The sequence below is a fragment of the Canis lupus genome, chromosome 10 (assembly GCF_011100685.1).
Source record: "Canis lupus familiaris isolate Mischka breed German Shepherd chromosome 10, alternate assembly UU_Cfam_GSD_1.0, whole genome shotgun sequence".
NCBI classification, from domain to species: domain Eukaryota; kingdom Metazoa; phylum Chordata; class Mammalia; order Carnivora; family Canidae; genus Canis; species Canis lupus.
The window spans coordinates 64,104,533-64,128,132 of record NC_049231.1 but is presented as its reverse complement, the minus strand read 5'-3'; the positions used below and the strand labels follow the sequence as shown (position 1 = coordinate 64,128,132).

Sequence of the window (23,600 nt, the reverse complement as noted above, 5' to 3'; positions counted from 1 at the left end):
GAGAGGCCCAGCTGACCGGGAGGGTAGGATCCCTCCCCAAGAGAACGTCCTCTGGACACTCCTCCCTCCCTATCGTTCGGCCTCCTGCTTCACACAGGTCATTAACACGCGAGGGTATTAACTCGAGAGTTTCCCCTCCTTTTAGGCTCCCCGAGACCAGGACCTGGGGCTGGAATCAGAAGAGCAACACTGACAAGCCGTTCATTAATTTGCATTTATTTTCGGGAAATAATGTAGATAAAGGGGGAGGAAGGGGGACTGCCTTACATTTCAACAAGTAATTTGTGATCTTCACATCGGACAAATCAAATTTACAAATTACTTTCCCACCTACTGGACGAAAAGGCCAAAGCCAAAATTGATACACAGGCGCGGGGCTCTCCGCAGATTTCGGAGGAAGAAGGTGCACTAAAAACTCACTAGACAAAACAGGGTTGTTTAAAGAGAGAGAAGCCGACAGAGGAATTGGAACTGGGGCTTGGGGCCTGGGTTGGTTGGTTGGTTTTTCCTTAATGCCGTATTTTTTATTTGTTTTTTGTTTTGTTTATTTTGTTTTGTTTTCTTTTGTGATTGGTCTCTAAACCAGAACTGGACGACCCTGTGCTTCGACCTGGGGAAGGGCTTGGTCCTACGTCCCCGCCCGGCCTAGCCCCCTCCCCTGTACCCTGACTTGGCTGTTGCCTCCACACTCTCTGGACCCTCCCGACCCTCAGCGCCCAGCTTCCTGGAACCAGAAGGTTCTCGTTAATAAATACACAGAGGGAGGAGGTGTGAGAGGGCATGTCAGCTTTGCAACAACTAAAAAAAAAAAATAAAAAATAAAAGCGCCATCGTTTAAGGAAGAGAGAGGAAGGGGGACAGAGGGAAAATATTTTTTGCTTTTGTTTTATATATATGTGTGTATATATATGTATATATATGCTGTATATATCTTAGAGTTCTATTTCCTGGGCGCTAAGACGAGATATGTTCAGTTCAACCAACAGCAACTAAAAAGTTTAAGTGGTCCCTGGAACGGACCCGACTATGTACAGCATTCCCGCCGAGGCGGAAGCTTGAGCCAGTTCTACGCAGGGCGGGGCTGTGCGCGAGAGGCTGGGGGCGCGCTCCTCCCTGGGGCCTTGTCCCAGCGCAGCCCGCCGGGGAGGAGAAAGCGCGCGGAAGGTCTGGCCCGCAGGCGGGGAGCGGGGCCGAGGGCAGCCGAGGGAGCGGTAGTCTGCAATCGAGAAACACTCAGAAGTTGTCTTGATTTGGGGCAGAGTGGGGGTGCGCTCCAAAGGGCAGACACATGCCAGTTAGTGACTCCAGTGTCCAGAAAGAATAAATAAAAGTGTAGGGCTCAAACAGCGAGTCAGAGCAACGAGCCTCCGAAGGCTGCAAGTGCATAACGACTGCCCAGAGAGACTGGAAGAGAGCGGCTTAGGAGTTCGTTGGGGCTGGAGGAGGAGGAGAGCGCACAGCCCTCCCCACGTGGGCAGAACTTGTGGGCCAGGCCGGGGCACCGGTCTCCTCATCCGAGGGGTGGGCGGGTCTGCACATCCCCCAAACAAGTGGCAGAACGAGGAGGGCGGCAGTGCAGGCAAAGGGCATCTTTTAGGGGCGTGAAAATTCAGGTCTGCAGAAGCCGAGGCAAAGGCGGGCGGTGCAGCAGCAGCAACAGGACGGGGACCACGGAGGGCGCAGGTAGTTGCGTTTCTTCTCTTCTTCCTTCCACTCCTGGGCTCACAAGACCTGGAACCGCCACGAGGCTTGGTCCTTATAGTCCAGACAGTCGGGCGAATTGAAGTTGAGTTTCCAGGCGGAGGAAGCGGCGGCGGCCCCAGGCTCCTTGTAATCCAAGCAGTCGGCGGAGTTGAAGGCGAGCCCCGAGCCGCCGTAGCCCTGGTGGTGGTGGTGGTGGTGGTGGTGGTGGTGGCCCGAGGACTGGCTCAGCGGGTGGTGGGCGTGCGGGTGGTGGTGGTGGTGGCCGGCCATCGAGGAGGGCGCCATCGGGCTGAGCTGGTGCGGGTGGTGATGCGAGTGCATGGGCGCCAGGTACGAGCTGCAGTCCACGCCGCCGAAGTAGGAGGAGGAGGGCGCGGGGTAGCCCTGCGCGTAGCTGCCGCCCTGGCTGTAGGACATGGGGTAAGAGGCGGCGGCCGAGGCGGCGCCGGCGGCGACCGAGCGCTGCATGCAAGACGCGTTGCTGGGCGCGGCCAGGGGCTCGGGCACCGACACCGACGCGGGCGCCGAGCCCGGGGAGATGGAGGCCGGACTCCAGATGGACGAGGCGGCCGGCGTGCTCAGCGACGACGGGACGGCCACCGCCGGGTTCCCGCCCAGGCCTGCCGCCGCGGCCGCCGCCGGGTTGGCGGAGGCGCCGGATCCCGAGCTGGAGGACGAGGCGGAGCTGGACACGGCGGGCGGCGTGAACTGGCCGCTGCTTTCCGAGCCCGAGCTCTCCCGCACCGGGGACGACTTCTTCTTGGCCGGGCGGCTCTTGGTCCCGCTCCCGCTCTGCTGCTGCTGGCGGCATTTGGCGCGGCGGTTCTTGAACCAGACCTGCAGCGGCCCGAGGAGGGAAGAGCGGGTCAGGGGGCCCCCGGGGCTCGCGCGCCGCCCGGCCGGGCCAGCCCCCGCCCCGCGGGCCCAGCTCCGCCACCCGCCCCATCCTCCTGGTGGAAGATCCTCCGGGAAGTGGGGCTGTGCACCTCCCCACCCCCAGCGCGAGTCCGCCCCCGGGCGGGACGTCCGCGTCCGTCCAGCCAGAAGTCCAGGCATCTCTGAGCTGCTGCTGCTGCTGCTGCTGGCCGCTCCCCAACAGCCCCGCGCACGCGGGGAGGCCCGTCCTCTCTGAACAGGGCGCACGACGCGGCGGAGGCGCGAGGGGCACCGCGGGGCGGGGCGGGGCGGCCACCGCGTCCGAGGGGGAGCCAGCCGGGGCCCGGAGGCCCCGGCCTGGGCCAGGCGGGAATTTGGGCGGCGGCGGCGGCAGGCGGGGAGGCCGACCAGAGGCCGTGCCCTCGGGGCGCCCCGGGAGCAAGCCCGAGCACAGTTTCGTTGGGCGTCTTGGCTCCAAGTGGGGAGCCAAGTGGCACAAAGTTCTCACGCCCCTTGGAGGGCCCCGGCACAGGGCTAGGGCGTTCTCCCGGTTCTTTCCCGGGCCTCGAGGGCAAGGGAGGCGAGATAAAAGGCCCTTGAGGAGAGGTCGGAGTTATAATCCAAACAGGACTTTTATCGCAAAAAATCAGAAGCAAGGCCCGTAGCCGGGTTTTGCGTTTGGCATCCTCTCGGGGCGAAGGGAGCGTCTCCCCAAACCTGCGCCACCCCCGGGGGCGCGCCCCGACAGGGCGCCAGGCTCCGGCCAAGCCCCTCTCGGCCGCCTCCAGGATCCCGGGGACGCGGGGCGAGGGCGGAGGCCCAACTCCGCACCCCGGGCGCCTGGCGCTCGGGAGCCCCGCCTGCCCTCCCGACAGCCTGAGGACTCCCAGCTGCAGGCGGCCGCGGGAGGCGGCCAGGGCAGGGCTCGGAGCGGGCCCTCCAGCGGGGCCCCTCGCCGGGCCGGGCCGGGCCGGGCGCTAGGGGGAGTCGGAGAGGGCCTGGCCAGCCGCGGGCCCGCCCCACCGCCCCACCGCCCCACCGCCCCACCGCCCGCCGCCCGCCGCCGTCCCGACCCTCCCCGGCCCGCTGCCCCAGGGCCCGGCCCGGCTCCGGAGCCCTGGGCACGCGCACCTGGACTCTGGACTCCGGCAGGTTGATCTTGAGCGCCACCTCCTCGCGCATGAAGATGTCAGGGTAGCGAGTCTTGGCGAAGAGCGCCTCCAGCACGTCCAGCTGCGAGCGTGTAAAGGTGGTGCGCTCCCGCCGCTGCTTCCGCGGGGTGGCTGAGGGGACACGCGGGGGCGCCTCGGGTCAGCGGTGGCCACGCGGACCGCGCTAGACGACGCAGACAGGCCCCCGGCAGGGCTCTGTGCGAGGCCGTTGCAAAAGCAAGCCAAGCTCCAAGCGAAAGAAAACTCCCCCAGGAGGCCGAGCCTGAGAGGCCACAGGTGGGAGAAAGTGCATGTGTGCGACTGGGAACCAGTGTCGTCAAGACTCCAGAATTGCCCCCTTCCCTGCCTCTCGGAGGTTAAGAAAGGAAAAGAAGTTATACAATCCCCCTTCTTTCACCACCTCCCCCCCAACACATCCCCTGGCTGGAGGATGGGAAAGGGGTGCGCAGACACACCACCTGGAAAACGCTTTCCGAGGGAACAAGTGGAGATGAAGGAGCGGGAGCTGGGGCGGGGAGGAGGCGGCTCAAGCCTTCCACATCCACGGTGCAAAAGTTGGTGCAGACAGCGGATGTAGAGGACAATTCAATTAGGGAGGGAGAGCCCCTCTTCTTCGTCTCAGCCAGTCACTTCTCATAAGAAAAGCCTGGCCCTTCCTGTCAGGGCCTAGAGAGTGTCCAAATCTCTCTTTCAACATTGGGAGGAAAGGAATAGATTCACACACACACACACACCCCAAAAAAGCCACCCATGAGAAACGAATCCTTGGGTAAGTGGGCCCTGTGCTGGTGGTGGGACCACAAGAGACAGATTGCCCAGCTTCACTGGCCTGGCCTGCCTCATGCACCCGCCACTGCCCTGTGAGCCTGCGGCGTGCAGAGCACTGCAGGCAGACCCGCCATCCCACTCCCCGGGCCTGCTCAGACACCGAGTGTGCGCTCAAACTCAAGAGTCTGGGCGTCCCCAAGATTTGCAGGGGCTGGGGGCAGGGACTGGTGCTCACCCGGGTAGCCCACGGAAGGGTGCAGGAGGTCCATGGCTGGCCCGGCCAGGCCCAGCCCGTTCATGCCATATGGGGGTTGTTTGAGGTAAGACATCATGCTAACAGCCGGGTGGAGGCGCCCGGACGGATCCAGGGGGCCGGGGCCAGGCGCAGTGCGGGGCTCCCACTGCGCAGTCCTTCAAACTCTGCTGCGTCGGGGGGCCCGGCCTATGGAGACAGGAGACACAGGTAAACAGTGACTGGGAGCCATCTCGGTTTCCTGGTCTCGTCGGAGGCGAGCAGCCGGGGGCTGGGGAGGGCACGCAGGCCTGCGGAACTCGGAAGGGCGGTCAGCTTGGCTCTACAAGGCCTTGGCCGGAAGACCACAGCTTCTTTGAAAAGTCAGCTTTTCTGGATCGTCATCGCCTCTTCTCAGGCGTGGAATGGGTAAAAGACCCTCGTAGGGCGTCGCTAGGAGTGCGGAGAGGCTAAAAGCAGGGCCAAGCTGGAAAGTGAGGGCCTAAAACGCCCGGCGTGCAAGGTCCCAAGTCTAGGCCAAATTCTGGTCGGGTAGGAGCCGGCCTCCATACTGCAAGAGCAAACGTTTACTCGGCGCCAGTGAGGCAGGCTGCCCAGGGCACCAGAGGTTGTTTCGTTTCGTTTCAAAATGTTTTTGAAAAGCGGGATGAAAAGGTGGAGGGTCGGGGAGAGCTAAGGTGAGGCGCCGCGGGAGGCTAGCGGCACCTGGGCCTCTCCGGGTGGCAGGGCCCACTTAGGGTGCGCTCCTGCAAGGGTGTCCCCGCTGGGTCTGGGCCCCCGAGCCCACGGCCACCCTGCCAGTTGACCTCCCTGCGCCCGGCCGCGGAGAGGCCGCTCCCCGGGGAGCCCAGCACACCTGGGCCACAGTAACAGGCCCGGGCCCACGGCGGCCAGGAGACGCGGACGCGGGGGCCGCGGGGGCTCCAGGGCGCGGCGGGGGGTCAGGGGCGCCCAGGCCCCGCCGCAGGCCCCCTCCCCGACAACGCCCGCCGCCGCTGCTTTCTGCCCGCTGCTGGCTGCTGGCTGCTGGCTGCGGACAGCGCGGCCCGGGCGGAGGCCGGAGGGCGGCCCGCCCGGCGCCCCGAGGGGTCGCGGATCGGGGAGGCCCGGGCGCCGCGCCCCCGCGTGCTCCCGGCCTATCCCGCCCGCCCGGCCCGCGGCCCAGGACCCTGCCCAGGGCCGACGCGACTAGGCCTCGGCGGCGCAGCTCGGCTGACCCGGGCCGCCAGGTCGAAGCCCGGCTCCCCGCTCGCCTCCCCCCGCGGCGCCGTTCGCAGGGGCAGGGAGTGGAGCTGGGGGGCGCGGCCGCGGCCCCGGGGGACCCTGCGCTGCACCCCGCGTCGCGGGGGATTCAAAGCAGGCCCGGGGCCGGGCTGGGGAGTTCGGGGAGGGCGGGGAGAGCCGGGGCGGCCTCCCGCGCCCCTCCTCCAGGCCCCACGGTCTGGGCTGGCGGACCCCAGCTGGCAGGGAAAGGGGGGCGAAGGAGGGGCAGCCCGGGGCTCCGGGGCCCAGAGAGAGGGGGGCACGCCGGGCCGCCGCGCCTCTGCCGAGCTGCAGCGTGAGTTTCCAGAGACTTTCTTCAAACTTAGCACTTGAGCTCGCTGACTTCGGAGGAGGCGGGGGAGGGGCCGCGGGGCCGCGGCGGGGATCGGGGGTCCTCCGCGCGCCGGGAGGGGAGCCAGGCCGCCCCCCAGCCCCGCCCACCTGCCGGGGACCTGGGAAGCGGGGACCGGCTCGGGGGCCGGGGTGGGAGCAGGCGGCGCGCTCCCGGAGCCAGGGCGGCCCCGCGGCTGTCTGCTTACCTGCCCTCGGCTGCCGGGGCCGCTCACCATCTACCTCGCGCCCTCGCGCAGGCCCGCGGGGCAGCCGACCTGCAAAGACAGAGGGCGCGGGGGTTACTCGCCGGGCCGGACGGCGGGTCCCGGCTCCCCGGGGTTCTTGCTTTCCCCAACTTCCCTCCTGCCTTCTCTTTCTTCCCGGTGGCTTTGTGCGGGTCCCTCCAGGTTTCACTTTATTGCACAGACACTTTGTTTGCAAAGCCCTACGCGTCCCCGAGACACCACGTCGCCCGGGACCGCGCCGAGGGGCCGCAAGGGGTAGGCGGGTGGGGGGTGAGAGGGGCAGCGTTGGGGGGCGGCTCGAGGCTGCAGTTGCAGTCCGGGTGCAGCGCGGAGGCGGCGGGGGCCAGGGGAGTCCCGCCGAGGCACTTTGCGAACTAAATAAATCAAGCGATTTACCTTGTCGGAGTGGCTTGTCTTGCCGGGTTGTTTAGGTGATTGGAAATGTAGCCTGATGAAGATTGATCACCTTTCTACTGCCCTCCCCGGGTATGTGAACGCGAGGTGAGTGCGTAACGGGGCCGTGCTGCCAATCCCCGGCCCCGCGCGGGCTGAGTGACAGCGAGCCGGGCAATGGCAGCCCGAGCCGGGGGTTACCTCCGCGCGCCCCCGCCCTCCTCCGCCCCCTGCACCCCGCCCTCGGCGCCCGCCCGCCCCGCCCCGGGCGCGCGCTAACTCCAGGGCTGGGCTGACAAACGCGGCGCAGAGCGAGGCGAGGACAGCGGCCGCAGCGCCAGGGCCCGTCGGCGGAGGGGGGACGCGGGGCCCGAGGCCGGCCCGGGGGGGGGGGTCCCCGCCCTTCGCTCGCCCTGTCGGCGCCCGCGAGGGAGTGGCGGAGAGGAGACGCGGGGCCGGGGAACCGGTTCCCGGGCTCTCCCGCGCGCCACCCGGCTCGGCGGCGGGGCTGTGCGCTCGAGGAGTCCGGGGCCGCGGGCTGCAGGGCAGTGGGGGCCCCCCCGGCTCCCCCCGGGCGGCGCCCCGGGCCCCAGCGGCCGCCTTCCCCGCGCCGCCACCTGCGGACGGACGCGGCGGGCGCGGGGGCCGGGGGCGGCGGGGGGCGCGGACCCCGCCTGGCCCGCTCGGCCCCCGCGGGGGAGGCCCCGCCGCTCCCCCGCTGCTGCGCGTCCCCCGGGGCCCGCGCGCCCGTCCTCGGCGCGTCTCCCCGGGCGTTGGAGCCCCGCGGCTCCTGCCCCCTTAAGGCGCCCGCTCTCCTCCTGCCCCGGGAGGTCTTAACGGGAAACTTTCCCTTCCGCACCCCGCCTCCTTCGCGGGCGCCCTGCACCGGGGGCGGGGGCGGGGGCGGGGGCGGCAGACGCGGCCACAGACCCCCGGCCTCCGTCTCCTCCTCCCGCGCCGCAGAGGGAGCCTCCTCGGGGCCGTCTCCCCGGATTGTTCGTACTGGCGAAGCCCATTTCCCAGCCGAACTAACTTCTGGAGCCCGCGTACCTGCTGGACGTCTCCAGGCGCCCCCCGCCCCCACCCCCCCAAAAGGGTTTCGCCCCAACCTTGAGCCAGGCGGTTCCTCTTAGGTGGCACCTCCTTCTGAGTATTAGGCACCACTTGGGTCCCTTTCGAGGAATTCCTCCCCGGCTTCCCTAGTCCCCCCTCCCCTCCATCCCAACAGGCGGAGTGAAAAGTTTGAGCAGGAGTGAGCGCGAGGGCGAGTCCGGGAGCCGCGGGGCGCCGCGCCGTGGGAGCGCCCGCCGCCGGGCCGCGAGGTCGGGCCCCCGAGCGGACGGGGCTGGGGCGAGGAGGAGGAGGAGGAGAGGAAGGGGGCGCCCCGCAGTCAAAAGGGGCCGAGGCCGCCGCTCATCAAAGTACTTCCCCCTCCCCCCAAGCGACACTTTCCTTTGGAGCCCGAATAAAATACGGTAACAGAATATGATGGAGGGCACACTGTTTCCTTAACTGCTTCTCAAAGGACCCGGGAGATCTTCTTAGGACCTTTAATAAGGCTTTGGTCGGTTCTTTTGTTGATCTCTCAAAATCAACTCCTTCTAATTGAAGTTGGAGCTGAAAGCGAGCTAATGTTCAAAGAAAGTGGCCGCCAGACCAACGAAATTACATTTTTTTTTTGTTGGGGGGGGGGTACGATGAGGGAACATCTAATCAAAGGGGCAGAGGAGGAGGGGTGGGAGTGGGCGAGTATGAAGGAGAAAAGGAGGTTTTACAAGATCCTTCTCTGGTTCACAAAAGTCAGCGACACGGGCGCTTCTCTCCAGAACAAAGACACCGCAGCCCATTCACAAAAGGGAAAGAAAGACACACACACACACACACACACACACACACACACACACAGAGGGAGGAGAGAGAGAGAGAGAGAGAAAACAATAAAAGAACGAGAGAAAAGGGAGAAAAAAAAAAAAAACCACAGGAAAGAAAAAGCTTTAAGAGGAAAAGAAACTGCGCAGAGCGCAGCGCTGACCCGGGCGGGGACACAAGTCCTAGGTCCTCTGAGGCCCCCTGGGCGCAGCCCCCGCGACGGGCAGGCGCCTGGAGGAAGGAGTGAGGCGCACCCGCCTGCGGTTCTGGGGAGAGGCGCGGGCAGGAGGGCCCCGGGTTCGCGGGGAGGTCCCCGCGGGCGTCCCCGGCCCAGCCCGGCCCGGCCCGGCCCGGCCTGCGCGCCCCGGGCCCCGGCGCAGCCCTCCGGGCCCCGGCCGCGTGCCCCGGTCGCGGCCCCGCCACCCGTCGCGCGCCTGCCCCGTCCGGGCCCCGAGCCGCCGGCGGCTGCGGCGGGGCGGCCGTGCGCGCAGGAATGTGCCCGGCGGTCCCCAGGGCCCGCCTCGCGGGCGGCCGGCGCTCTCGCTCCAGATGCTGCCGCGGTCTCGGGGAAGTTGGGACGTATCGAGTAGCACAGGTCCCCCCCCGCGCGCCCCTCTAATGAGCATATTTATCTAATCCCAAATTGCAGGAGAATTTTCTTAATGCTCAGCCCGTAAAACCCCGGGATTAAGAAAAGAAAGAGAGGGAGAGGGAGGAGTGCAGGGAGGAAGAGGGACTGGGATGAAAGTTTCTTGCACGCGGCGCGGAGGACGGCGGCGGCCGTCGGTCGCCAGGCAAGTGTCCAGGTGGGAGACGCCGGGCCAGGAGCGGCGGCCGCAGGCGGGGAGGGCGCGTCCGCGCAGCGCCGGGCCCCGGGGCCGGGCCGGGGCGGGGGGGGGGGGCGCGCCGGGCCCCGGAGCCAGCCCCGAGGTGACCTCGAGGCCCGGCCAGGCCCGGGGGACACCTGGGACGGGGGGAGGGGTTTGGCTCCGGGGTCGCGGGATCCCGGCCAGGGGCGGAAGTTCCGCGCGCAGCCCGCCGCCCGCCGCCCGCCGCCCGCCCGCCGCGCTCCTCCGCCGCCGCCGCCGCCGCCGCGACCCCCGGGCCTTTCCCGCGGCGCGGGCTCCCGGGTTCCGGGCCTCTCTGCGCGCCGGGCTTGCGCCTGCGCTCGGCGGGCAGCCTCTGGGCCCCACGCGGCGAGCCCGGGGCGCGGGCCCGACCCCCCCGACCCCGCCGGCCCGCGCTGCGCCCCGAGCTGCCCCCCGGGAGCCCGCGCGGCCCGGGCCCGGGGGAGGCAGCGCGGCGTGGGCGCGGCGAGGCTCCCGGGAGGGCAGGCGCCGACCCAGCGGCCCCGGGGCGCAGCCGCCCCTCGCTCGCCGCCCTCCTGCTCCGGGAACCAGGGCAAAGACTCCATTGCATTGAGTTCTGGTAACTTTTCGATAACTTCTTAAAAATCCTTTTCGAGAAGAAATTCTAACCTTGGCAGGTTGTATCGTTTTGAGAGACCGGCAAGGGGAAGGCGGCTGCGTACTTTCCGGAGGGGATTTGTGTGTGTGTAGACAGCCAGGTCCGCGTGTACGCGGGCACGCGTGGCCCGGGCGCAGGTGCCCGCGCGGGGGGCTGTCGTCGCGGGCCCCAGACTTGTTGAACGGGCTTGCTTTGTCTCGGGCACCTCAGCGGGAGTGGTGGCAACTGCTTCCCAGTCGCCAGGTTCCTCCTGGAGCCTGGACCTTCGGGTTCCCAGTTCCCTTTCCTCCACGGCCTGCACGCTCACCTGCACGCACTTCCCTCCCGCCGACCAGGCCTCTCCCCTTCACCCCGGCACCCCCACGCCTGCGGGTCACCAGAAGTCACCATCTCCCCTCAGGAGTGCAACACTAGTAACCACCGAAAACAACGTGGAAAATTCATCAAGACACTAGCGTTTTTTTTTTTTTTTCTTTTCCGGTGCTGTGGAATCACAGATTTCCTCACAGCTTTCACACCAGAGATGACCCTTTACGAAAGATGAGAGTTTGCACTGCTTAGGAAAATATGACTAATTGCTTTCCTTCGCATTCGTGTGTCAGCAGGGCCCCTCTGGGATGGTGTGAACTTACTCCAAATACAGCCTAGTATCCTGCTCCGCATCCAAGAGGACCATTTTCTTTTCCCCGTGAAAAGTCTTATGGATACACAACCTTCTCAAACCAGTGTCAGGTTCTCATTGCAAGGAAGTAGCAGCAGTGGTTAAGGTAAGAAAGTTTCTGCTTTTATTGAAAATTTATATATGACTCAGTATTGTAATAAATAAAACAGATAACCATTTTCACAAAAAAAATGACAGTGCTATGCTAGAGAAGAAAATATTAATGGGGGGGATTTACTCATAGTGGCAAGACAGACTTTTATCAATACAGAATAAATATTAACAGCATTCTTGAGCCAATGTCGAGACCCAACAAAATGTAGGAACCGAGCTAGATGTAATAAATAATTATCCGGAGAAAAAGATGGCGCATTCTCAGATGATAAAACCGTCTTTGTAAACTGATGCATGTCAATTAGTCCCATCCTCACAGCTCACCTTCAAATCACAGGACTGTCTCAGGCTACATTAAAGGGCCATCCTCTGAGAGCAGAGGACAGGAACTCTATTATCCTTACAGTGAAATGCAAAACAACTGCAGAAAATCCCACTGGTAAATAGAACACAGTTTAATAAGTAGATTGGATATGATCTAACTATAAAATTTAGGTAACAGAGTCAAGTGTTACATATGGCAGGACTGGAAAAATCATTCATGACATTTTTCTTATCCCCCACTTACGTACCCCCTCCCACCATTATGCTATTAACATCAACAACAACAACAACAACAACAACAAAAATGTTCCAAATTTTCCTCCCATCGAAAACTGAGGGAAAATAACGAGGGAAGGGTTTTCTTTTCTTTCTTCTTTGAGCAGTCTCTTGAACACTCTCAATACCAATCGTTCACAAGGTATCTGTGCAAATTTATTTCACATGATTTCAAGGAAATGATTAAGTCACACACACACAAAATCCTTAAACAAAGCTCTTCTGGAGTTCTGTGTATTATCTGGAAAGGAGGGAGGGAAAGGGGTGGTGGTGGTGGTGGTGGTAAAGAAGTACAATCCAGGCCCCCCAAAAAACGTTAAAAGTTTTAAGTCAACAACGAGTCTGCGAGTCTGACATTTTCGGGTCTGGGGACCAAGCTCCCGCGGTTGGGAGGGTCTGGTCCGGCAGCTACTGAAGGACACACTTCTCTTCTTTCTTGGCCATCTTGCCTTTGTTTTGTTCCAGAGTCCGCTCCAAGTGCTCATCTTCCTCTTCAGCCCTGGAAGTCACACAGGAAACAGACTCATCCTCCTCCGCGGAGGGGAAGCCGCCCGCGCCCTCGCCCTCGCCCTCGCCGCGCGGCCCGGCCCGGCCCGCCGGGGGCTGCCCGGCCCACCCCGCACCCCGCACCCAACTTTCCAGGAACTTCCCGGCCCCGCCGCCCACTCACTGCTTCTCCTGCGCGTCCAGGTCGCGGACGAGCGCGTCGCGCTTGTTGACCAGGGCCACCAGCTCGTCCAGCAGGAGCTGCTCGCGCCGCTTCTGGGCCTCGGTCTTCTGCCAGTCTGCGGAGGACGGGAGGCTCGTTACCCACCGCGGAGCCTCGGCGCACCCTCCCCCCCTTCCCGCCTTTTCCAGTCTCCTCGCATCTCTCCGCAAACCCCGTGAGGGAGCCACTAGGGAGGGTCTTAGGGGGAGTGTGGCCGGCTGGATGAAGATTTCACCCCAAGGCCCAGGTCCCTAAATCCTTCCCGCAGATGGAGATGGGCTGAGGCTGGGCTGGAACCTGTAAAAGAGACCAGGTGTGAGCTGGTGGCCGGCCGGAGGTGCGCACCTGCTTTCGCCAGAGGGGGGGAGGGGGAGTTAGAGGCCCAGGGAGGCTCGGCCGGAGGGGAGGAGGGGGGAAGTGGGTAAATGAGGGGGCGGGAGGCCGAGATGGGCGATAGAAACCACTCTGAAAAGGCTAGAGAATCTGCTTGAGAACCTATCCTCCTCCCCCACCCCCAAGCTCACCCCATACAGCCCATTCTTCGCTAATTTCCTCTTCGCTCTATTTTAGCAGTTGGATGTATCTCACACTGGGCGCCATATGCTTCACAATAACTTTAAAAGTAGTGAATCGGCTAATTAGCATTTTTCTTTGAAGTAAAAAATAAATTTGCTCTGCAATATTACACTGCAGCTCTCGATCGCATCACAGCCAGTTTTCTTTTGGAGAGGTTTGCTGGGTGGTTTAAAATCAAAGCACTTCTGCAAAGGAAAAATTACATACTTCTTTTTGAAACCCCACGTTAAAGGTTGGAAAATCCGATGGGCAGTGCTCTTTCCCTACGTAGGGGCAGGGTCTTTTGAAGGTTTTAGGACCCAATAATATATTTGCTAATCATCGCTGGTCTGATAATTTCCTTAAGATGAGCAGCAGTTTCGTTTAATAAAAACAGGACCAAATCGAACATTTAAAGCACTTTTAAAACCAAAGCCAACTGCTCTCTGGCCAGACTGTAAGGGCTTGTAGCTGTCAATCAACCCCCAGTCTACCCCGCCTCCCTCATTAGGAAGGTAAACAATGAAAAGAAGAAGTAGATGATGAGGCAGATAGCAGAACAAATGAGGACCTAGAGGGAAACAGGACACCAGCTTTAAAAAAAAAAAAAAAAAAATCCAGGGCCACTGACTCATGCAGCCCCCTCCCCCAGCGAATGCACTTTCCAAAAAACAGAGAGGAGTGCAATCCTTTCGGGTTTCTCTCTTCTCTCTCCATTGCCCTGGGCAATCATGTTAAAACTCACATGGCTGGTGCTTATTCAGATAAACCTAACAATGCACACCGCTGGTTACCATGTGAATCTTCACAAACCACACAAGAATGTGCTGGTTCAAATCCCCCCGACCCCCTCCAAAGCAAAATTTATTCAAGACAGCAAACTGCTCAGCAGCTTTATGAAAGCAAATGGTGCTAGAGGGAATTCTATCTTGTATTTACAAATTAAAAATTAGATGCATCATCATGCAATAAAGGTTAGAATAGCAGCAAAAAGCTAGAATGGCTTATTCCATTTCATTGCTATTCCTTTCTTTATAAGCTCAAATACATACATACATACATACATACATATGAAACATGCCATGTATTAATTATCCACCCTTGATACAAAAATCACACAAGTAAGTACATTAAATAACTGGTCACACTGCATTCTTATAAAAAAAGAGGTGAAATATCCTATAGCATGGGAAGGAGTAAAGAAACTATTACTATGCAAAGTTTTTTTCTGAATGTAAGAATTTTTAAAAAATAATAAAACAGCAAAATTGAAGAAAAGCCATATCCATCACAATTTTGTTCTTTGGATTTAAATGCAACTGTGGTCAGGAACGCTAGACAATTTTCTAATTTGGTCTTGTTCTAATCAGTCTTATTCCACACAGGAGCAAAATTAATAGGCACTCCAGTTGGAAGGATCTTTAAGGTCATCTAGTCTAATTTCAGGTAACTATAGTTCTAGAAATATTAACTTAGAGAAAAACCTGATAGATTTATAAAAGATTTGTAACTAAATTTTATAATTAGTAAGATTACCAGTTTTGGTGAATATTACTTTTTCCACTTTCAACCTCAAGAAATCACTCAGATTATAAGCTTTATAATTCCTTACTTCCAAAATATTTTAATAAGAGCTTCACAACTGGGAAATAAATTTCCTCCACCATACACTTAAAAAATATAATTAAATGGGAAATTACAATTTTTTTAAAACCGAGAAAAAAATAAATTTTAACAACAGATATATAATTTTCTTAATTGTTCCTTCCTTGTACTTGATCAGTCACTTTTAAGGCTTTAATTAATAATTAGAAATATCAAGATAAATAAGGCTTTAACAATATAGATGAAAGAAAACTTTTATTTTTTAACCCCTGAAGTACTGAATAATTTTTAAAATCTTAACTTTTTCCTAGTTCAATACTGACATTTTCTGTAACTGTAACAAAAACATTTTTAAAGTTATGAATATGTAGGTTATTTTCATCATTTCACAGTCAAATTTACTGACATTAGAATTTAAAATGTTGCAGCCAAAGTTTGATTTTTCATATTAAATTTGTCATTGCTATATTAATATCTACAAATTATTAGTCAAATGGAGAGGAAACAGCTAAGTACAGTGAGTAGATTTTACACTAGCAAAACTACTTTTACTTTGCATTTGCTTTTTTTATGGTAGTAAATTTATACACATACACACACATATTTGAATGCTGATTTGGGAAATTAAGTAAGTAAACTTTTGATGATTTTTAAAAAAAATCAATATCTTTATTATTGATCAAGATCCACATTCATATGTTCACACCTAAATTTAAAAAATTTTTAAATCCCTTTTTAGTAGCTTCACCTAGATGTAATGTCATGTTTTTAAAACCTCCATGTAAGTTTATGTGTTACCTGTTATGCATTTTAAGAAAGGATTACTCACCTATAACACCAGTCACAGCTAGCTAGATACACAGACTTTGACTTGAACAGACTACAATGTGGCTTCTGATTAATTTAAAGATTCCAGTGTACTTTTGCTACAAAAGCCATATCCTCTTGCAACAAATAGGATTAAGTTTTGATGCTGCATTTGAGCCAAAGTGTTGAAATAAAGAGATTCTGTTTATGTCCATCTGCACTGAGCTGTTTTGTTAATTTAAAAAACTCTTTTTTTATATATAGGGCCAATTATTCATTCCCTGATTCAGTTTATTTGCTGAAGTTGATAATTACCTTGGAAAAAAAGGCAAAAGAAATACCTATAAATACTTTGATAGAAAGGACCTAAAGTTCTTGTAGTAAACCTTCAACCTTGCCACTATAAATAAGCCTGGCACTTTGATGAAAATTAACACTAGTTTTGTAAAGAGCACATTGGGGGATTGCAGTCAAGTCTTATCTTTAGTTCCAGTCAACTAGCAATCCTGAAAGAGTTTGCATCATCATCAGAGCAGGCCATTTGATAGGATTCTACTGCTGTACCTAATCAATCTATGGAAGACTGTGGCTGTGCTGTGTAACAAAGCTAAAATAGATTTACAAATGGGGTTTTAGGGGATAAGCTCCTCCACAGGATTACATATTGATTTTAAATATAAAAAGCTTATCATATAAACCATAACTACAAAAATAGTGAACCTATGCATAAATCCCTTTAGAAGAGCACCCACTTCAAACTCTAAGCCAAGAATAAATCAAGATGTACAAAATCCTAGAGAAGATCCATTTCTTGTGCAGAAAATGAACACACCACTTTCTAAAAGCCCACCCCAATGTGTGCAGAAATGAATTTATCTTTCCTGAGGGGGCATTAAATAATCTGGAACAAAAAAACTATAGGAAAAGTATCTAAAAGATGTTTGTTAGCTTAAGGGATCCTACAACTTAGCTCAGTAGAGTGAAACTCCTGCTATGAAAAACACCTCAAGGAAAAAAAAGGCAAAAAACAGGCCAAAGCGATTATGGATTTTCAGAAGAATGGATATATTGAATTTTTTCCCCTCTCAAACCAAGCTGTTAATATTTCTTTCAATGTGCTATGTGGCTATTAACATTCTGTGCTTTCTCCTGGTGAATGGTTTCAGCAGCAGATTTATTTGAAAAGATTTTAATTTATTTATTATGAAAAAAATCTTATGGCTACCTACCTAATAGAGGAGATGGGAAAAAAAGAGAAATGAACCTTAAAACAAAGGAAAGCCAAACAAAACCAACTAGTGCTGCCTATTCATGTGTATTTCTGTGGGTTTTAATATTCCAAAAGGCCACTGAACTGCATGTGTATACATTCTAAGCGCTGGCTCAGAGGACAACTGTGTTCACAGAGCTGATCATCACGATAGTCAGTACCTGCCTAGGACAGCCCGGCCCATGCACTGCCCAGGCTAGTGGAACAGGCCTCTTACCAAGAAAGTGCCTTTATTTGTCATCAACAGGCTACTTCTTTCCCTAAGTCTCTTTTTTCTCTCAACCAGCAACAGAAACTGGCACAATCACATATGGGACAACGATCTTAATTAAAAAAACAAAACAAAACGGAACAAAACTTCAAAAAAAACTACCAATTGTATTAAATGTGTTTGAAAAAGAAAAATACTTTTTCCCCTTCCTAAAAAATATGACTTTGTGCTGATATGTACAAGAACAGGCTGATAAAATGTTCAGTTATTCGCGACTGTAGGTTTGGTATACAGGGATAGGACTACCTATAAAGATGCGATCTTTTGTATGTGTCATTGCCCTCCTTTTAAGATGGTATTTGGTAATAAAACTGGTTTGAGAATAGAAGCAATATCTGCCTTAAAAGTCAACTGTATTGTATCATGCTGTATTTGAGGGGTAATTTAACTTACTATACATGAGACAGTGTTTTTAATACTCTGTATTGAGTATAATGTGTAATGAATCTATAAAGAATAAATTATATGAGTCATACATTATACATACTAAATATACATATATTTTATATTATACATACATATATATACCATATAAATAGTATCTGCTATACCTACTTTTCAACTCTTTAGCTTTCAAATCTCTTTTAAAGACTACACCATGACTACAAAGGTATATCACAAAGAAAAATACCATTTAGTGTACCTGTGCATTTTATTTCAATGGCAAGTTTCACAGGACTTCTTAAGTAATTTTTAGACATTTTATAGTCATTATCAAGGTATAATCTGATTCATTTAGATAGCCATTTGAAGGAAATTAGGTATCAGAAGCCTTTAAAATAAAGTAAATCTGATTTCTGAATGAGGATATACAAATGTGGTTGGTCATATTTATCAAATGAGAAAACAGATATAAAGTAATTAAAAATAAAACTTTTAGAAATGTTTAAGAATACATTTAGATAAATAGCATATATTTCATTTATTCTCAATATTAATTAAAATATTTAAAAAATACATAGTTTCATTTGGCTTTCCCTTACAATCTTAAATTTCTAGTTTCTAAACTAATTAGAATTGGCTTATTATAGGTCAGGTACCTTATCAGGTAAAGAAGGAAATTACTATGGACAGTCAATGGGTTAAGAGGTCAATATAGAATAGGAAAATCAATTTGCATTGATTAGACAAAAGGTCCATTTTACAGAGCCCCAAGGATTAGTTTTAAAGCAGACATCTTTGAACTCTAAGACATTTTCAACTAAAAGGCATAAGGAGAAGTGCATTCTTAAACATGTAAGATTTTTTTTTTTTAAAGTCGTATATGGTAAATGCCATAGTTAAGGTAGCTGCTGTTTACTGATATTATGAACCATGCTTAGGGTTACTATATCATTCATATAGAAGCTTTATGAAAAGTATGAAAGTAATTTATCTTATGTCAATCTTTGCTTGAATATTCACTTAATAAGATCTTGGGATCTTAAAAACTATAGTGGACTATAGACATTTCAGTGTTGACATCAATTAAATATTAAGGTAAAATTTAGTCTGGTGTGAAAAAATAAAAAATGATAAATCTTTCCTCACCTCTTTCATGGAAACAGCCTTAAATTTCACACAGTAAGATGTAATTATTTAACTCCTTATATTTTCCATTTTACAGATATTTCAGCTTACTGACAAAGTTAAGACAACTCTGTGTTCAATAGCACACATAATGATTATCTGAATTAGGGTTCTTAGGTTTTATGTGACTGTTGCTTTCAAACTCTAAGGCATTTATCTGTAATTCCTGTTGGTTCCTACTCAGGCCACACCTAGTGAGACCAGAAGTATATTACACTCTCTTCAAATCTCTTTGACAGCTGACACTTCACATACCTCACTCCACCATAGCCATTTCTTACCTTCAATGGCTAGCATTGCCCGCAATTCCCGATTCAGCAGCTCATACCGTCGTTCTAAATCATGCTCTTTTTCCCTAGGCAAGTTGCAAAAGTTCATCAATATGCTAATTACTAAATCATTAAACACTTAAAAGAACCTTTAGGTTACATTGATTTTAGGACTCATAACTGACTTTTCTCTTTAACTTTAAGCTACTCCAAACAAATGATACACAAACCTAAAACCTTCCTCAGGTTGAATATTTACTAGTGCTATTATTTTTCTCCTTCAATTTTGAATTGCACAGAGGTATATTTTAATTTTCAGATAAGTAGTCTCATTCTTCAATGCTTCTTGTATTAAGTGTCAAGTATAAGGCTATTTTGTAAAATATGTTTCATAGTTCACAATAAACATTCTTTTGTCTGGAATGCCATGTGAAAAGAATACGAGAAACATGTAAGTACCACCAGTACAAATTTAATACAGAGACAATTAAAAATCCAGGAAGAGTTAAGTTTTATGCTTCTTCACAACTCTTAATCAGGTTCAGGCATGGCAGAAATGACAAAAATAGAGGTTTTCACGAAAATAAAACATGTAAGCCTGATCCTTCCCACACTAGGTGGCATAATATAAGAATATTGCTAGTGAACAAAAAGAAACACACATTAAGTCCTATAGTGAAGTGCTAAAGACCAAGAATGCTTACATTTGGTCTAGTCTCCATTTTACTATATACAAAAGTGATCTTATGATTGGAAGAATTACCCAAATTTAGGGTAACATCATCTGTAGATTACAAAAGTACTTTTGTCCTCATTAAGAGTTATTTTCATTTTTAACTTAAAATGTGATGTTAAATAAACTTCAATTTTATTTCTTTTCTCCTCTCTTAATATAATCCAAATCTCCTTTTTGTGCACAAGTGTTTTATTTCTTAAATACGAAAAATTTTTATATTCCTTGGCTTTCTATATAATAAACATTTTTTCAGTATATATTACTATTTTAAAAAACTTACTGTTCAGATGAGAAATGATTATATATTATTTCAATTTTTATTTTTATATAAACTATACTGTAATCTCCAAGGTAAGAAAAATATTAAGCCTAATAAATGTGAAATCCCAAAGAAAACAATGACAAAAAGCCTAAAATTCATCAGTGTTGTAGGAAAAACAAGCAGAGTCATGGGTACTTACAGGAGAGAAAGCTGGTTCATTCTCCTTATTAAGGCATTTTTCTTATTAACCAACATAAACCATTCCTGCATCATAGCTTCTTCTTCTTCTGTGTTCCTTCCTGTAATTCAGCAAATTATTTATTAGATGACATTTTACAAGTCAAATAATACCTGAGTATAAGTGGTTTCTTTTACATGAAACATATTTTAGCTACCCTAATAGTACAAATTAAACTGTTTATAATAACATAATATTAAAGTCTAGGGTCTGAAAAAAAGAAATCAATATCTCAAAATTCATAAGCCAATCTTCTAAAACTGGTATTATTCAGCATGTATATTTCAGTCCCCCCAAACATATCTACAGATCAGACTAACATTAAGTACAGTTAAAAAAAAAAAAAAAGTGTTCCAACTTTTAAATCCTCCCCAGAGGCTGACTTGTTATTATGTTTCAATGAGGAACTCCTGGTGCTGACAGATATACGGTCATGATAAAAAAAAAAAAAAAAAAAACATTAAAAAATCATTATGAGAATTATAAGACTAGCAGGAAGATCAGAGAAGTCCAGAGATTTTGTGAAAGCTTCCGCTTGTAACAACTTGCTTTTTTTCTTATTTTCCTCCTCAAAAGTAAACTGAAGATATATGTTCATATACCATTCTGGAACTCATCATCTCTAATAGGGCAAACACATGCAAATTATTTTAAATACACTGTAAATGACAAACTACAAAAATTACTTATAGCTATCTGTGAAAAGACACATTATAATGAACATAATAATGTTCAGTAAATCCTAAAACATTTCAGCAGAGAGATCTAAAATTTAGATTTACTAATTGCACATTTAACATTCACTTTCCATCATCTATACCACTCTCCACCAGAAGCCAGTATACCCAGGGTTATAATATATAGTATATATTTACTATTGTCCATGTAGAAGTAGGCCACAATCACATTCAAGAAAAATATTAATTCCCCCCCTTCCCACCTCTCCATTCAGATTGTACCTTGTCAAATTTATAATTCTTCGACTTTGTTTTTTTCTGAATTTCACCCATGCCTGGTTTATTGTTTTGCTAGGCCATTATTTAATACTTCAGTCCCACTTCTGTATAGATGCATAGGGCTAACTTAAATATCTAATAACAAATAAAATATTCTAGCTTTATTTTCTTTTTAAGCAAGGTATCTTCTTTTAACTTTCAAACACACTACCAGTCCATTTTAAAAATTCAGACAATAGATATCTAAAGTAAGTGAAAAGCCAAGTCTTTCACCAACCCCTTCCTCTTCAGTTCCCCTCTTCATCTCCTTTTCCCAGAAGTACTTCCACAGTTTAGCATATCTCCTTCTAGACCAAACAGATTACTATGTGTATCAAATGCATGCATATACCTTATCTATATATAGACATATACAGGTTTGTTTTCTTTACCATAAGTGAGATCATATTATGTATTGCCCTGTGATTTGCTTTTGTTATGCTGTTCAAAGATCTACCTCATTCTTTTTAATACTTGCATAAATTATGGATATAACATAATTTAACTATTTTCACATTAATATAAATCTGAAGAAATTTTAAGAATGGAAATAGAATATAAAGAGCTGATCTGTGTGCAAAAGATTAAACAGGTACTTCAGAGCATCCCTGTAAAATACTTATCTGTTGTTCATCATTAGGGAGAATAGTGAGGATACGTGCCTTCATTAAATGCTATTAAAACTTTATGGTATGAAGCAAACGTAGGATAGGTTTTTCTGGAGTATGAACAAAAGTCTTTATTGTTTTACAGTATTTTTAATCTCTCTTTTAGGGTAGCTGGTTTTGTATTCACTTTGGACCATGTGATGTCTTGACACTGGTCATGTGATACAGGCTGCGATACGCACAAATCCCTGGGTAGCAACAAAAGAAGAAAGAGTAGAAAGAAAAAGCTGAGAAAAAGCTTGCAATTTGGAAAAAGGCCAATTGTACCCTGGTGAAGGCCTTTTTGATCAGTGAAATGACACATGTGTGCAATATTAATAGGTGCAGTTTTTATGATATTTTATTTTCTGACTAAAGACTTAGTTCTTGTGTTCATAACGTAAGTGGCTTCTAAAAATATAGACATATTAAAACTTTGTTCTGAGTTTAACTTAACCTATAATTGAGGCTTTCAGCAATACTAGAAGCAACTAGCCTACTCTTAAATTAGCATCATTTTCTTCAATGGAAGACTGCTTCCTTGAGAATAACAATATTGATATGGTACTGTGTTATTTTCAGTTTAACTCCTGTCTGTGATTTCTAGGTAAGAATAAAAGATCCCCCTCCCCTAATTGTTAGGAAATGACCAATAATACAAGAGTCTCATGTTTCAAAAGGAAATAAGCCTGACAATAACAAATATTTAAAGACACATTACACTCTGCTACATAGATTACAAAAATTAACTGAAAAAAGCATATTTGAGGTTAAATCAATTCTGTATTGCTAACTCCTTATCTGAGATAGTATACAATGATGGAAATCTATACTTAGCCTCGTAATAAAAAAATTAAATTTTCTTCTAATACATCATTACACTATTGTTTTTCGGGATTTAAAATTTTTTAAATTTAAAAAGCTTTTAAAAGCCAGTAAGTTGAACCATTACAAATTAATCCTGACTTTAATAACTGGTTAAAGACCCCTTTAGCTTTATAAGTAACAAAAAATATTAAAGCCTGTGATCACAGTGAGCTTTTCTCATTTCTCCTCTAACCATTTGTTATTTAATCCAATACTAGTAATCCAATTTGTCCATCAGACTTTTAAAGGGCAGAATGCAACTTCCTCAGCTTAGACACTTTTCAAAGTACAATATATTTTTCAAATGAATGCTGGATGTTTCATTTTTCCCAACTGTTCCTAGCTCTAATGCATGAGGAAAAAAAGAACAAGATGAACATTGTTCATACTGATTAAGTAAGAGCTCATTAAAGAGCTGTCAGTGCGGTACTTTGAATATGCATGAAGCATATAATCAGATCTAGTACCGTCACTAGAGGAGAATACGGTAAGTACAAAGGATTGATTTAATTACTTAGAGTGGGCTGTGGTGGTAAAGCAGTCTTGTTAGTGCAAAAAGAAAAAGAGGTTGTATTCTGGCACTGTTAGAAAAAAGGCAGTTTTAGCTTCTGCCACAATACATAATCTCGGAATAAAGCACTTTACATTGTAGCTTAAAATGAAGACTGTCATTATTTTATAAAATGGCCATAAATCATTTTATCTTGTTTAACCCCACCTGGTTAACTACTTGTCTTTCAAAATTATCTTTAATTTGTAATTACAACTACATCTTTGTCACCTTAGAGTGAATAGGGATATTTTTTAAAAATCTCATTTTTTTTTCACTTTCATGAATTGGAAAACTAAAGACATATACAACTGACGACCATTTCAAATTAAAGAATGACAAAATCCTACAGGTCAGCATACAATTACCAAAATGTAAAAACATGGCTGGATTTTTATACTGTAGTTTTAAAGCACAGTGCCTCATGTAAGTATACTACAAATAACATCACATTAACATTTTAAAGTATTGACTAATTAATACAATCTCTGGTAATATTTTTCCTACTTTTTTTTTTCCTCAAAGACTTCTG

The 23,600-nt window shown here is 49.9% G+C and overlaps 2 protein-coding genes across 15 annotated transcripts in view; both read right to left on the bottom strand.

Annotated features, from left to right (window-relative positions):
* Positions 1 to 203: 203 nt before the first annotated feature.
* Positions 204 to 7,122, bottom strand: OTX1 (orthodenticle homeobox 1). 2 transcript variants are annotated; one of them, XM_038551398.1, is made up of 5 exons: positions 7,011 to 7,122; positions 6,576 to 6,644; positions 4,756 to 4,962; positions 3,712 to 3,863; positions 204 to 2,541 (listed from the first exon to the last, which is right to left on the bottom strand). In XM_038551398.1, exons 3-5 carry the CDS (start codon positions 4,850 to 4,852, stop codon positions 1,723 to 1,725), a joined length of 1,068 nt encoding a protein of 355 aa, XP_038407326.1. In that variant the 5' UTR covers positions 4,853 to 4,962; positions 6,576 to 6,644; positions 7,011 to 7,122; the 3' UTR covers positions 204 to 1,722. The 2 variants fall into 2 exon arrangements, with proteins under 2 accessions (XP_038407326.1, XP_038407327.1); XM_038551399.1 differs by lacking the exons at positions 6,576 to 6,644; positions 7,011 to 7,122 and having other exon boundaries at positions 4,756 to 5,364.
* A 4,803-nt stretch (positions 7,123 to 11,925) lies between these two features.
* Positions 11,926 to 23,600, bottom strand: part of EHBP1 (EH domain binding protein 1) — a 345,189-nt gene continuing 333,514 nt past the window's right edge. For 10 of the 13 annotated variants that reach the window (XM_038551382.1, XM_038551389.1, XM_038551387.1 and 7 more), the window contains 4 exons: positions 19,971 to 20,070; positions 18,786 to 18,859; positions 12,389 to 12,503; positions 11,926 to 12,217 (listed from right to left, as the gene is read on the bottom strand). In XM_038551382.1, the coding sequence (XP_038407310.1) occupies positions 12,127 to 12,217; positions 12,389 to 12,503; positions 18,786 to 18,859; positions 19,971 to 20,070 (380 nt within the window). In that variant the 3' untranslated portion in view covers positions 11,926 to 12,126. The other 3 variants (XM_038551390.1, XM_038551391.1, XM_038551395.1) reach the window with 3 other exon arrangements.